The 14,040-nt window shown below is 61.9% G+C and overlaps 1 protein-coding gene across 3 annotated transcripts in view; it reads left to right on the forward strand.

Moving 5' to 3' along the window:
• PTPRN2 (protein tyrosine phosphatase receptor type N2) overlaps nucleotides 1-14,040 on the forward strand; it is a 709,963-nt gene that overhangs the window by 75,888 nt on the left and 620,035 nt on the right. For all 3 annotated transcript variants that reach the window (XM_032303991.1, XM_032303993.1, XM_032303992.1), the window contains exon 2: nucleotides 4,053-4,103. In XM_032303991.1, coding sequence (XP_032159882.1) covers nucleotides 4,053-4,103 — 51 coding nt within the window. The remainder of the gene's footprint in view (nucleotides 1-4,052; nucleotides 4,104-14,040) is intronic.

A 14,040-nucleotide genomic window follows, 5' to 3' on the forward strand; every position in this document is an offset into this window, starting at 1 on the left:
AGAGACGGACCGGCTTTGGGTCAAGCTGTGGGCACATCCCTAGCCTCCTCACAGGTTTCCTCTTCTGCAACCTGGGAGCAGGCTGTGGGGGGTCGTGAGGCTGTGCTGTCGTTTACATCTGGGGGTGCCCAGTGAGAAGAGGGGACGACGGAGGACGTTGTTACTTGTGCGGAATCGCCTTTGGGAAAGATAACCCAGTCCTGATACACGTGCGTCTGGGTAGAATCCAAGAGCAGGTCGGACCCGTCATCGTGGTATCTGGCTGCAAACTGAGCTGCTTTGGGGTTAGTAGCGTTTTCGCTCTCAATTTTAAGACCATTTCCGGAGAGTCCGTGGGTTCTGAGAATCCCCCATTGGCTGGACAGGAAGGACAGCTCCTGCTCCTGCTCCCGAGGCCGGCCTGGAGGGAACCCGTTTGATTACGGGAGAGAATTCATTTTGCTTCCGTCCTTCTCTCCCGCTATTCCGTCTCGGAACCTCTGGGACCGTCGCGCTGCTTCTGCGGACGCTGCGGCCGGGAGCCGACCCCGGGGGGCGAGGAGTCCCCTGCGGTGGGGGGACAGCGGTGCCGGCGATTGCTGGGCTGCGGCCCTTGACGTTCAGGCCACTCTCCCCTCTGCGCAGCGGCGCAGCCTCGGGGACACCCCGGGGGTGGGGGGGCTGTGGTGGGGCCGGTTCCGGTCGGCGGGGGGCAGGGGTCCCGCGCGCGCGGCCCGTTTCCACCGCAGAACCCCGACGCTTGCTGAGTGGCTCGGGAGCGGTGGCGGCGGGAGCTGGTCGGGCTCCTGCGGGACTGCGTGTCCTCGTTGGGTTCGGGTGGGACGAGAGGAGCGACGCGTCGAGACGGTGACGCCGGCTCCGTCGAATTCTGAGAACACCGGGAGGGAACGCGTGTCTGACCAAGAGCGCGCGGCGGCCAGCGTGCGCGTCCGCGAGCGTGCGTGTGCGTGTGCGCGGCCGTCCGAGTGCGCGCGCGGCCGTCCGAGTGCGCGCGCGGCCGTCCGAGTGCGCGCGCGGCCGTCCGAGTGCGCGCGCGGCCGTCCGAGTGCGTGTGCGCGGCCGTCCGAGTGCGTGTGCGCGGCCGTCCGAGTGCGTGCGCGGCCGTCCGAGTGCGCGCGCGGCCGTCCGAGTGCGCGCGCGGCCGTCCGAGTGCGTGCGCGCGGCCGTCCGAGTGCGCGCGCGGCCGTCCGAGTGCGTGCGCGCGGCCGTCCGAGTGCGTGTGCGCGGCCGTCCGAGTGTGCGCGCGGCCGTCCGAGTGCGTGTGCGCGGCCGTCCGAGTGCGCGCGCGGCCGTCCGAGTGCGCGCGCGGCCGTCCGAGTGCGTGCGCGCGGCCGTCCGAGTGCGTGTGCGCGGCCGTCCGAGTGTGCGCGCGGCCGTCCGAGTGCGTGTGCGCGGCCGTCCGAGTGCGCGCGCGGCCGTCCGAGTGCGCGCGCGGCCGTCCGAGTGCGCGTGCGCTCTGAGGCCCGCGGCACGCGTGTGGCTGTGAGGAGCCCGGCGCTCCCGCCCCGCAGCCGCCCTCCGGGCGCTCAGTCAGGCGCAGGGTGAGCACGTGCAGGCGCGGCCCTGGTTTTCCCGGCCAGGGTGGATCGCGCCGTCCGAACGGAGGCTTCGCGGCTGCGAGCTCGGGGCCCCCGGGCCGCCTCACGGGCTCGCTCTGTGGAGGCCACCGCGCGGCGGCGGGGGCGGCGGGTCTCGAGGCCGAGGGTGCGCCGGGCCCTGAGACCGCGGGGGGAGGGGCCGACTCTGGCGCCGGCGCGGGGCGCGGGGCGCGGAGCCCGGGCCGGAGCCGAGTCTCGCTCGCGCGTCTCGTTGTGTCCGTGACGCGGGGTCGCGAGCCGTGTCCGCGGGCGGCGCGTCCCCCGCTCCGGAGCGAGCACGCGCATTCGTCGGGTCGGCCGAGCGCGGCGGCCGCCCCGGGGTCGGGCTGAGGCCCCGCCGCGCCGCACGTGTCGCTCCGCGCGTCCCGCCGCTGTGGTCGGGGCGGCCTCTGGGCCGCGGCTTCCGGGCGCCGCGCGGGGCTGTGGGCGCGACCGAGTCCTGGGCGCCGCTGTGGGGCTGCCCGGCCCGGTCCCCGCGTGCAGCCGTCGACCGCGGTGTCCGTGCGCCCTGGACACGCGCGGGCGGAGGCCGGGGCTTGGGCTCCTCGCGCGGCCCCGGCCGTCCGCGTCTGGTCTCCCACCGGACACGGCCTCCCGGGCGGCCGGAGCGGAGCCCTGAGGACCGGACGGGTCCCCGGAGCGCTCAGGCCCATCCTGGCCTTTCTCGGGTCACTGCTTCTGGCGACCGAGCGCGTTGCGGTCCCGCTGCCCGCCGCGCCCGCAGGGTTTCTGCGGTTTTCCTGCGGCCGTCGCTGCGCTTCCGCCTCACGCGCCTGCCTCGGGGCTGAGGGCGAAGGAGGCGAGAGCGCGCGGCTCTGGGAGCGGGGCCGGGGGCGCGGGTCGGGGGCGCGGGCCGGGGCCGGCCGCTGCGGGGAGCCGCGCGGGGGTGCTCCGGCCGGACCGAGCCGTCGCCCGAGTCTGCCGGGGGCGCTGCTCCGGGGAGGGAGACCCTTTGAGGCCCGGGCGGTCCGCGGGAGCCGCTCCCCGGGTTCGTGCCCTGGGCCTGCCTTTAGGGCCTCTCCTGGGGGGCGTGGGCCCGTCCCGGCCCGTCCCGCATCTGCCGTAGGGCAGGCAGCGCCGACGTGTCCCAGGGACTGGCCGTGACGCCGGCCCGGCTCTGCTCCCCGGGGTGCGCGACGACACCCGTAGCCTCTGCAGGTCCGTCCTGTTCTGTCTTCCTCCGGCCACGTCCGCGTCGGGGACGCTTCCCGCTCGACCATTCAGTGCGGTCCCTAGTGCGCGCGCGGTCATCGGGGCCTTGACGCGGCGCTGGGGAGGATTCCTTCCTGATGAGCCCGTCCGAGCCCCGTCCGAGCCCCGTCCGAGCCCTTCCGAGCCCCCTCCGAGCCCCCTCCGAGCCCCGTCCCAGCCCCCTCGGAGCTGCCCCTGCTCCCTGCTGCTCCCGAGCCCCCGCTGGCGCCGCACGGGGCGCACGGAGGGGAGGCGCGGGATGGCGGTGGGCGCGTGTGGTTCCCGATCCCGACTGTCCTGTTCAGGTTGTGCCCTGAAAGGGACAAGCGCGGCACATGTGGCGAGTCCGGCCGTGGGCGCCTGAGCAGTACCAGCCTGCCAGTCTCGGGGGTCCCGTGGGCGACTTTCGAGTGGGGTCTTGGTGGATGGACAGGAGTTTGTCCGTTGGGAAACAGGACAGGAACATGCTCTCCGTGTGGCCGGCGGGCTCCTGCGTTAGTACATCAGGCTTTGGTGGCCGGCGGCCTTCCTCTGTGGGGGGCGGGGTGCCCGTAGCATCAGGGAGCCTGGCGGGGAGACGTCACCTGGGTCTCCATCTCCCCCTCCCTTGCAGTGCCGCCCGCTGACTGGCTCACCCTGTGGGAGGTGGAGGTCTCTCTCCATACCCTTTGTCCACCTTCTCTGACCTCCCGCTGCCCTTCTGTGGAGGGTAACTGCGTCTGGGGTCACACCCACTTCACATCCGGTCTGTGTCCCTTCTGGAGGACGAGATCTGCTTCCCTGCGCCTTCTTCCTGTGCTCCTGGCCGCACGTGCGGGCCGTCTGTCCACTCGGGCTCGCGGCGTGGGTGTTAGGCACGATGTGTGCCGGAAGGACCCAGAGGTCCTGGGTTAGTGGTGGAGCTGACAGAGCCCCGTGGGGCTAGGGAGGTGCCCACGGGGATGGCTCACCCCCACGCTCCCTCCGCTGCTCTGGAGGGTGTCCTTGGGCAGGCAGCCCTGCCCTGCTGCTGGAAGGGACGGGGCGTACTCGAGGGTCCTCCTGATGGGGAGCCAGTCCACACACACGTCCGTCCTCTCACTGACTCGAGCCAGGCTCGCAGGTTCAGCTGCTCTCGAAGATGCCGTGTCCCATGAGCCTGTTGCGGCGGGGCAGCTGCCTCGTTTCTGGGACACCCAGGAGTCCGCAGGTGCCGCGGCCGTGGAGAGCTGCCCCGTGCTTCGTAGCACTGAGTCCTTTTTTCTCTCTTGTCTTCCTCCGCAGGCTGCCTGTTCGAGGATGGCCTCTGCAGACCGTCTGAGACCTGTGTCAACGGTAAGTGTGCGGCGCGGCCGACCCCGCAGCGGGGCTGGGCTTGCCAGGCCGCCGCCATGTGCTGGGTGCGCCTCCCTCTCTCCAGCACCCTGCAGAGGGTCGAGGGGAGGAAACACCCCAGGGCAGGAGTGAGAACTCAGTGGACACTGGGCACAGGCGGGACACGTCGTTCATGTGCATGGCTTTGGTCCATGTTTCTGTTTCGTCGTACCCCGGGACGGACAGGCACTCACGGCAGCTCCCTGGCCCCGGGGCTGGACACGCGGCCCTGACCCCGGTGGGACCTTCCACCCCCCTCCGCGGGCTCTTGCTCCTTCGGCAGGCGACCGTTTGTCCTTCGGCCTGCCAGGTCTTCTCTTGTGGGGCCAAGGAGTGTCCAGTGGCGGCCGCCAGTGCTGATGGTGCAGGGAGCAGCCCCACCGGGCAGGGCCGGACGGGGCAGGCGCAGCTGCCCGGCTTCTGAGGGATGCATCTCAGCAGAGACCCGGCATCCTGTTTGAGGGCAGCCAGTCGGGGGCAGCTGTGGCCCCTGGTAGTGGCCCTCCGGTGAGGAGGGCAGAGGGAGGGTGCAGTGCCAGCGTGGAGGGCTCGCCCGGCGTGGCTCCTGAAGGAAAGGCCCCACATGGGGCACTGGGTCTACGGGGGGCGCGGGTCGCTCCGGAAGACCGGACTGCGGGGCAGGGACCCGCCTGTTTCCCCAGGTCCGCGGGCAGAGTTAGGGGCGATGCTGACACGGGCATGTCGCTCCCCCAGTGCCCGGCGCCAGCAGGGGTGCGTGTGGAGGGGCTCCTTCCGCAGAGGCTGTCGGGGAGGGAGAGGCGCCTTCTGCCCGAGGTTGCTGTGGCTCCGCTGGCCCTTGTGGGGGCAGCGCGGACACCACGGGGCTCGGACAGTCAGAACCCAGGTGCTGGGCGCGTCCTGCCGAGACAGCGGCCCCGTGTCCCGGACCCGGGGCTTCGGGGCTGGGAACAGCAGTGCCTGTGTCCCTGGTGGCTCACGTGCCCTGGAGATAAACTGCCACAGCTCTGGGTCGCACGGTTTTGTGGGTGCTCGTCTGTCTTATTTTGGCCGTGGCAGGGGTTTGGGGGAAGCGTTGTGTGCAGCCTGAGGAAACCCTGACTGGGGCCAGAGGGACAGTCTGTTAGGACGCCCGTGCGGGGACGATGTGGAGCTCAGGCTGCCCTCCCAGCCCGGGGTGTCTGCTGGCTCCTCCACACACGCAGGCCTGACCCTCGGCCTCCCCGCCCAGGCCGCTTGTGACTGTACCTTGTGTAGCTTCTATCGGGAGGCGGCTTTTAAAAAATAATCCTGTTTTAAAATCATGCCCCCTGCCCGCAGTGAAGTAGGGTTAGAGAGGAAACGTGTGTGTTTAATCAGCACAGTAACAACCAGCGTCCTTCCCTCTTCTTTGTCCTTGATGAAACCAGGCCTGAAGTCCGGGCCACTCTGGAGGTTTCCTTCCCCGGCCTCAGCTTGCCTCTCCGGCACACGCAGTCGCATCAGCGTTCTGTACGACATAATTGTTCTTTGGAACAAGAAAGTCATTTATTTATTTATTTATAAAAGATTTTATTTATTTGACAGACAGAGATCACAAGTAGGCAGAGAGGCAGAGAGAGAGAGAGAGGAGGAAGCAGGCTCCCTGCCGAGCAGAGAGCCCGACGTGGGGCTCGATCCCAGGACCCTGGGATCATGACCTGAGCCAAAGGCAGAGGCTTTAACCCACTGAGCCACCCAGGCGCCCCCAAGAAAGTAATTTAAATGTGAATATACGTGTGCAGGCTTTGACATCTGGAGACAGACAATATTTGGTATTTTCCATACAGTTAAGGTCTAGGAAGCAGCAAAGCAGGCACCATCCATTCTCACAAAATCCTGTCCTGTGAGTAGCAGACAGAGAGTGACCAGGACAGTGTGCCTTGTGGGTCTGGCTCACCGTGATGTCTTTCAGCCTGACAGCTGGCTGGGCAGGGAGGTGTGGCCCAGCAGCTTCGCAGGGACGCACAGGGCGAGCCGCCATGTGGAGTCCAGCACATTCTGTGGTCACACACAGGTTCCTTTTCTTTCCTTCCCACTCCCCTTCCTTTGCTTGGGGTACAGACGGAAATGTGCAAGCCTCTTAACCTTCTCCGTGTTCTCAAACTGCCCAACAGAACTTTTAAATCATAGTTAAAATTGAAATGTTTCCGTGAAACAAGATACTTCATAAAGAAAGTCAAAAGATAAACATATTTGCCAGCTCACATCTGTCAGGACGGCTACTGTAAAAAACGAAAACCGAAAACAGGAAGTGCTGGTGAGGATGTGGCGAGAACTGACCCCTCGCCCCGAGTTGGCGGGAGCGTAAGGCCGCACAGCCGCCTAGGAAAGGAGGGGGCGGGTCCGCAAAACACCGAATTAGCACGTCATCAGCATCCTCGAAACAGCGCCCGAGGCCTGGGAAGCTGGGACCCAGGCGGCTCTCGGCACCTGTGTCCACAGCAGCGTCGTGCACGACCGCCAGGAGGGAGACATGACCCGAACCTGCACTGACAGGTGAGTCGCAGGAAGGCGCACACATGGACCGTGGGGTACCGCCAGCCTCGGCAGGGAGGGATTTCCAACACCCGCCGCGCCGTGCGTGAACCTGGAGGGCATCGTGCTCAGGGAGGTTAAACCGTCACGAAACGGCAGGTGCTCAGAGGTGCCATTCAGCGTCCGACTCCTGGATTCGACTCGGGCCGTGGTCTCGACCGTGAGATCCAGCCCGGTGTGGGGCTCTATGCCCGGCGGGGAGCCTCGCCGTCTTCCTCCCTCCCATGCTTGCTCTCTTTGCCTCTCTCTCCAATAAAGAAAAATCGTAAAGAAAAGGGGGCGGGGCGTATGCTCTGGGATTTGACCTCTTTGAAGTCCCAGATTCGTAGAGACCGGTGGGCACGGGGGCTGGGGTGGGGGATGGAGTTCATGTCTACCAGGGACAGAGTTTCAGCTTGGGAAGATAGAACGTTCTGGGGACGACGGCGCTGGTGGTGCGTGTGCTCAGTGCCGACGAACGGTACACCTGGGGATGCCTCAGACGCCGCATGCCCGTCATGAACGCTGTCTGATTTAATGTCACAGTCGAAAAGAGAGACGACAGCCCGACTGGGAGGCCCCTTAGCAACATGGTGGGCCAGAGCTGCTTCTGCAGTGCGGAGAGCTGCTGTGCCCGGTCAGAACGGCACTGACTAGGACGCGGGGCAAAGATGTAAATAAATGGTCCACGTGTTATGTGAAAACGTGTTTGTCCTTACTGCGACCCAGGGAAATTTAAACATAAACCACGCTCAGAAGATTGCCAAAAATTGAAAAGAAGAGTAACAACACATCCGGTGCTGGCGGGAGCTCAGGGAGGCGGGCATAGACCCGCTCTGCGGGCAAGCGTGTGAGCTGGTCACAGTCTTTGGGAACGTAATCTGACATTGTCTGTTAAAGGACCAGTACACTGGTGATTTGATTTGTTTTGGGGACTCACATATATAAAAACAAAGGTCTGCAGCAGTATTTTTATTGGCAAAACCTGTAACACCTGTAAATCCGTGGACAGGGGAATGGCTTCAGAAATGATGGCGTATCCGGGGTACGGCAGTTACGCAGGGACGTACAAATGAGTCACATGTCTGTTTCCTGACCAGGAAAATGTCCCTTATATGGTAAGTAGGAAAAGTAAGTTGCAGAGCAGTGGTTCTGATCTGATCCTAGTTTCCGGGAAAGCCTGTGTGCATGACCCCACTCCCACGGCCGGCGGGTGACCAGGAGGGAGGATGTGACAAGCTTGTGTTTTGGGGGGACTGGGGCAGTGTGGAGAGGGAATAGATGGGGGGTAACGTGTGATCAAAGATCTGTTTATTAAAGGAGTCCTGTGTTACTCTGGTAGTAACACTTACCTAGTAAAGACATTTCGGAGTCTGCTGAACTTGGAAAGGCAGACCAACCGCGTTTAGGCCTGCTGACCCAGGAGCTGCTCCGTACCAGCCAGGACTCCAGCCATGCTCTCAGCACCCCCAGGGGTGGCCCTGAGGAGCCAGGAGACCCCTGTTCTGGTTTCCGATGGAAGCTTTGTGGTGGAAATGTCTTCCGTGTCTCACGGGGGTGGTCAGGCAGATAGCTGGTGCCTAGAAGGTGGTCTGCCGGGTGGGGTAGTGTTGAGCGGGGAGCTGTACAAGAACCTGTGCGCAGTGTGGCCCCAGAAGTCCAGGGATGGACGCTTGAGGGGCCGTGAAGGCAGGGACTAGAGGCTGGGCTGGGGGAGGGGCAAAAAAACCCTGTCCCTCCTGGACGGCCTTGCCCTCCAGGAAACAGCATTGGTCCATGAGGATGAGCCCTGGGGGGCCCAGCTGTGGGGTCGGGGGTGCGGCCAGGGCTGCACCTGGACAGAGGGCCAGCTGGGGTCAGGTCTGAGGCCACGTGCTGCTGCCTCATTCTTGCGTTGGCCCTTTCTGGGGAGCTGCTGGCCCTCGGTTGGCTCAGGCTCTGAGCGCCCAGACACGAAGGCACCTCCCTCCTCTCCCTTCTCTCTCTTTCCCTCCCGCCTCTCCCCCTTCTTCCTTCTGGTCCTTCCGAAGCCTTCTCGAGGTGGGAGCCGGCCAAATCAATGTTTTTGTTGGACGTGCTCTGAGCAGTTTTTTACTTTCATTTTCGTGTTCAGGGATCACGGCGGGTCTTGTCAACGGCAGGTCGCGATCTGCTGGGGTACCCTGCGCGCTGCGGGAAATTTGATAGACCGAGCTCCTCTGTTGGATCGCTCTGAAAAAATAGAGTGATACGCAGCTGTAATCTGACGCCTGGGGGACCATGAAAAAGTAGAGTTGGTCTGGAAAGAGATCAAGGAGTAGCAGTGAAACCTCAGCCGTATGAGTTGTGGCCACCTGGAGAGCCTGAGGAAGCCTGCGGGGTCTGGACAGGCCCAGGCCCCTCTGGCCTCTGCAGGGTCTGGACAGGCCCAGGCCCCTTTGGCCCCCGGGAGGTGGGCTCTGCTTCTCCAGGAAGCCAGGCTTGGTGTTTGGGACCAGCTAAGGCCCATTTCAGGGAGCTTAGCAGTGGGTTCCCACAGAACAGACTTTACAAATCAGCTTTATGGTGACCATTTTCAGTTCTTGTTTGGAAGGTGCTGCTGTTTGGACAGTGCTGTTCAGAGAGTGAAGCAGTTGTGGGATCGGTGATGGTCCGGTTCTGTCCTGATTTCTGGACGCCAGGGACGCAGAGTTCATAGTAGTTTTGTCTTGGTAAACCACAAGTTCATGGTGTCATAAATTCTGGATAAAGATGTTGAGGCAACATCTTCATTTTCTTTTATTTTTTTAAAAAAGATTTTATTTATTTATTTGATAGAGACACAGCGAGAGAGGGAACACAAGCGGAGGGAGTGGTAGAGGGAGAAGCAGGCTCCCACTGAGCAGGGAGCCCGATGTGGGAATCTGTCACCGGACCCTGGGACCATGACCTGAGCCGAAGGCAGACGCTTAACGAGTCAGCCACCCAGGCACCCTGAGGCAACATCATTTCATCAGCAAGTTGCAGAGGCCGAATCTGTGGGTTTGATCTTCACCAACGATGTCGTTCCCTCGGGCAGTTCCTGAAGCATGCTTTTGGGAGCTAGCGTGAAATCGCACGCCAGCCCTTCCGTTCAAGGCTATGGCAATGTCTCCTGCGAAGACCTCTGGACGCTGTGGAAATGAGGACGAGTGGCCATTCGTTTTTTCTTTTATCCAGTCTCTCAGCCAGTACTTGTCCATGGAAGGCCCGCCCCGAGCATGCTTTGGTAGGGGAATGCAATTGAGACTAATCTTGAGGCTTCAAGAAATTAGTAAGAGATTTAGGATTTGACTACTCTACAGTCCTTCCCTTTTGGGGCAGTTCGCACGTTTTCAGTGATCTATGTTGCACTGGACCGCTGGGAAGCAGTTGTTTCCTTGACCAATTCCTGAGTCTTGGGAGGAAAGTGGTGTGGATTTAGTGTGTATCCAGATGGTGGGGCATTTGTAACCTGTGCTGGTTCTTTTTAAGTGTCCTGGGAGTCCATGTGCCTAGGGTCAGAGCAGTAATTTCTTTAAGGAATCATGGTTCCTTATTTCTGTCCTCATGTCTGAATGATGATCTGCCCCTTCCATGGAGAAGAGACTGAGGGAAGATGGGGTGTCTGGGCCCCGGGGCGGGGGGAGCCTCGCTCCGTGGCCTTCTCTGGGGAGTGACCAGTAGTGCGGCCCCTCCCCGGCTAGCTGTTGCTTTTGCCACGAGCTGTGCTGTCCCAAGCGCTTCCTCTCGCCAAGTCCCAGGGCAAGGTTCCGGTCCCTTGCAGTGGACCTGCAGACCTGCAGAGAAGTCCCGTGTCGGCCAGTCACTGTGCTTTCCTCACGGCGTGGCTTAGCCTTGAGCCGGCTGTCAGGAGAGCAGACGGGCAGAGCGGCTCCGCACCGTTGCACCGTCTCTTGATGTCTGCGTCCCTCCTCCACACAGAGGGTGTGAACTTGCACTTCTCAGCCCCCAGGGGCTCAGGCTGGCTGCCGGGCTCCGGTTTGGACAGGCACGGTCTCCAGTGGCTCTCCTGAGGCTCACCACACACTTGTGTGCCTCTCCTGGACTTGGGTCCTCCTCCTCCTCCTTTCTGGCTTCGGTACCTCCTCCGACGTCTCATCTTTACGGCGATGTGCTCACAGTAGACGCTTGGAGACGTGGAAAACCGCAGGGAAATCAAGGTGCCACCCCCGAGCGTCTCTGTTAACAGGTTAGCGGTGTGGCCTTTGTCGTCCCTTCTTTGTGCCCGTCTTCCTGTTACACTGCCGCGCTGGCTCCCGAGTTTTAGTCGGCCGTCTCCCAGCGGCTCCCCGATGCCGCGTCTCCCACCGGCATCCGCGGTGCTGGCAACGGCTGTCTGCAATCTTCTCTTTGATTTCTGCCTCGTACTTGAAGTGCGGTAGTAGAGCATAACCTTAAAAAGCACTTTCAATTCTTTAAATATTTAAGGTGTGTTCACTAATGTTTAAATTAATGTAAATATCATAGCAGAAAAGAGCTTTGTGCTTGAAGTTTTCTTTTGGTATTTTGGTCATTTTCTTGTCAGATGATCTTAGAAATCAGATTAGTGGATTGTGGGGGTTTTGAGGCACAGAACATGCTGGCAAACCGATTTCTACAGTTTGTGCTTAGTTTGTGTCCCACGGCTTACGTGAAAACGAACATCTCACTTCCCAGCCTAAGCATGACCTTTAAAGAAATCTTTGCCGTTTTGTTCCCTTTATTTCTGGATGCAGCAGGTGGTAACTATGCCTTCGGGATCTGTTTTTAGGACATAGCATCTGTTTTTGGTTGTTTCCCATGTAGGGTTATGGGCCATGGGCTCAAATCCACTGAAAAAGGAATTTGGAAACCTGTTTTCCTAGTAGTTCGGTTACTTGTACGACGGCACGGAAGCTTCTCCGTGACCTGGTCTGGACGATTGTGATCATCTTTCTCCTAAGATGGCGCTTCGGGAGCTCTAAGAGTTTTGTCTCTGATGGCCGGAACCACTTGAGTTTGCTTCTGTAAGTTGTCCTTGTTTCTCTGCAGTCTTGGGGTCTCTCGTGCACAGTAACCCCGGTTCCTGCTGGCCCTTCTCTACAGGGTCTTCTGTTCCTCTGGCTTCCGTCCGTGCGTCGTGCTCCCCTCCAGGCGGGCTGCTGCCTCACTGTCCTCTCGGCCCCTCTTGCCGTGCAGCGCTGCCTCTCCTGGTCCGAGGCCTTCGGCTGTCCCTGTTCCCATGGGGTTAGACTCCCGAGGCCAGCGTGAGCCTTTGAGGTCACGTACAGGTGGCTCCAACCTCAGGAGTACGTTAAGGTGACCTCCCTTTGGTCAATCTCTCTGTGGTCTCCACACTGTTCCGTTGCCGTCAGTTCTGCCCACATCCCCTCCACTTGGGCCCCGGCCTTGCCTGCTCCACCAAGAACACGCACGGGCCCTCAGTTCTCCTCAGCGTTCACGTTGTAACTTCCCTTCCGGATCGAAGATTTTCGAGAAATCCTGAAGTACTGCCTTCCTTCTGCTCGTAGTAATGTGCACGTGGGAAGCACTTCCTGATTCCCCGACAGTCTGCGTCCTGACGTGGAGGTGACATCCGACGGCGCGTCATGAGACGGAGGTGACAGCCGACCAGGAGATCCTCCCTGCGGTTCCCTGGGCCTTTCCCTCTGTCAGGGCCGCGCATTCTCTTCAGGAAAGTGCCCTGAACGTGCGAGAGCGTCGCTGGTGGAGGCGGGACCGTTGGGGGAATCGGTGCGCACCCCCCTCCGCCCATCCCCCTCCGTCCACCCCCCTCCGTCCACCCCCCTCCGCCCATCCCCCTCCGCCCATCCCCCTCCACCCATCCCCCCTCCGCCCATCCCCCTCCGCCCATCCCCCCTCCGTCCACCCCCCTCCGCCCATCCCCCTCCATCCACCCCCCTCCGTCCACCCCCCTCCGCCCATCCCCCCTCCGTCCACCCCCCTCCGCCCATCCCCCCTCCGCCCATCCCCCTCCGCCCATCCCCCCTCCGTCCACCCCCCTCCGCCCATCCCCCTCCACCCATCCCCCCTCCGTCCACCCCCCTCCGCCCATCCCCCTCCGCCCATCCCCCCTCCGCCCATCCCCCTCCGCCCATCCCCCTCCGCCCATCCCCCCTCCACCCATCCCCCCTCCGTCCACCCCCCTCCGCCCATCCCCCTCCGCCCATCCCCCCTCCGCCCATCCCCCTCCGCCCATCCCCCCTCCGCCCATCCCCCCTCCGCCCTGCCTCCTACATTCACCTCCTACCCTCGTGTGTCTCCTGCCGGTCACCTGCCTCGTCCCCTGGCCGCCTGGCCTCTCTCACTCTCTGTCTTCTGCCAAGGACTGGCACACGGCCGCGTTGTGAACCCTCACTCGCACTCCCCGCCTGTGGGTCGGGGCCGGGGTGACCTGGCAGGACTTGGAATTGACTGCTCTTCTCAGAAGAGCATTTCTGTAACCAGCGGGGGGACCCTCCCGACATCTTGTGACCGGACTGCCAGACTGGCGAGAGCGTGGCTTCTGACGGTTGCAGTGTGGGGGATCAGGGAGGGGGACGCCCGCGAAGTGTCACGACGGTGTGGTCACGTGCGGGGCGTGGCAGCAGCCTGTGAAGAGACAGAGAGGACTTGTCGTAACCTTGCGGGGTCAGCCGGTGGCTCCTGGCAGCCTTCCCGTGGCCCGCTCCCGAGCGGGAGTCTTCTCTGCGCGTCCGGTGAGCCGTAAGGAGTGGATGCAGAGCGAGGCTGGGGCTGCCTGGGCAAGCTCATGTGTGTTTCCTGGAGGGTTTTCATCTGGTGTGTGACCCAGAGGCAGTCTTTGTGCAAAGCAGTTTCCGGGCAGCCACTGTGGTCACATGGAGCCCTGGTTTCTGGGGGTCAAGGTGCTGCAGGTCTGGGCTCTGTGCGGGGTCCGACGGGCGGTGACACCGACTCTGCCCTCTCCTCCTCATGTACTTTCCGGGCTTGTTTGTGGGGACATTTGGACCCTTCTCCGCAGCTCACAGAGCCAGAGCTGTTCGATCTGTCTGGATTTTGAGAAACGTATAGAAAGGACACATTACTGAGATTCCCAAGACTTTTGTTTTATTTTTATTTGTTTTTGTTTTATTTGCTTTAATAGAGAATTTGGCACATTTTAAAAAAACAACAACTCAGATACTTCTGTGTGTTGGTTTGAAGCTGAAAGGCTGTTTGGAGAGTAGAAAATTAGGACCAAACGTTTTAGGAGCCACCACACCCGTATTGTCCGTCAAGTGTAGAGCAGAATTATCTCTCATAGTGGTGAGAGGTTTCCAGAACTTTCTAGTGCTCCAGTTCTCCAGAGACATGCCTGCCGGGTTGAATAACGCACTCCTGGGGGCTTGAGAAGGAGGTCGTGTTGTGAAGTTCATTTAAAAACAAAACTTACTAGAAATAATGA

Source organism: Mustela erminea, chromosome 11 (genome assembly GCF_009829155.1).
Source record: "Mustela erminea isolate mMusErm1 chromosome 11, mMusErm1.Pri, whole genome shotgun sequence".
NCBI classification, from domain to species: Eukaryota; Metazoa; Chordata; class Mammalia; order Carnivora; family Mustelidae; genus Mustela; species Mustela erminea.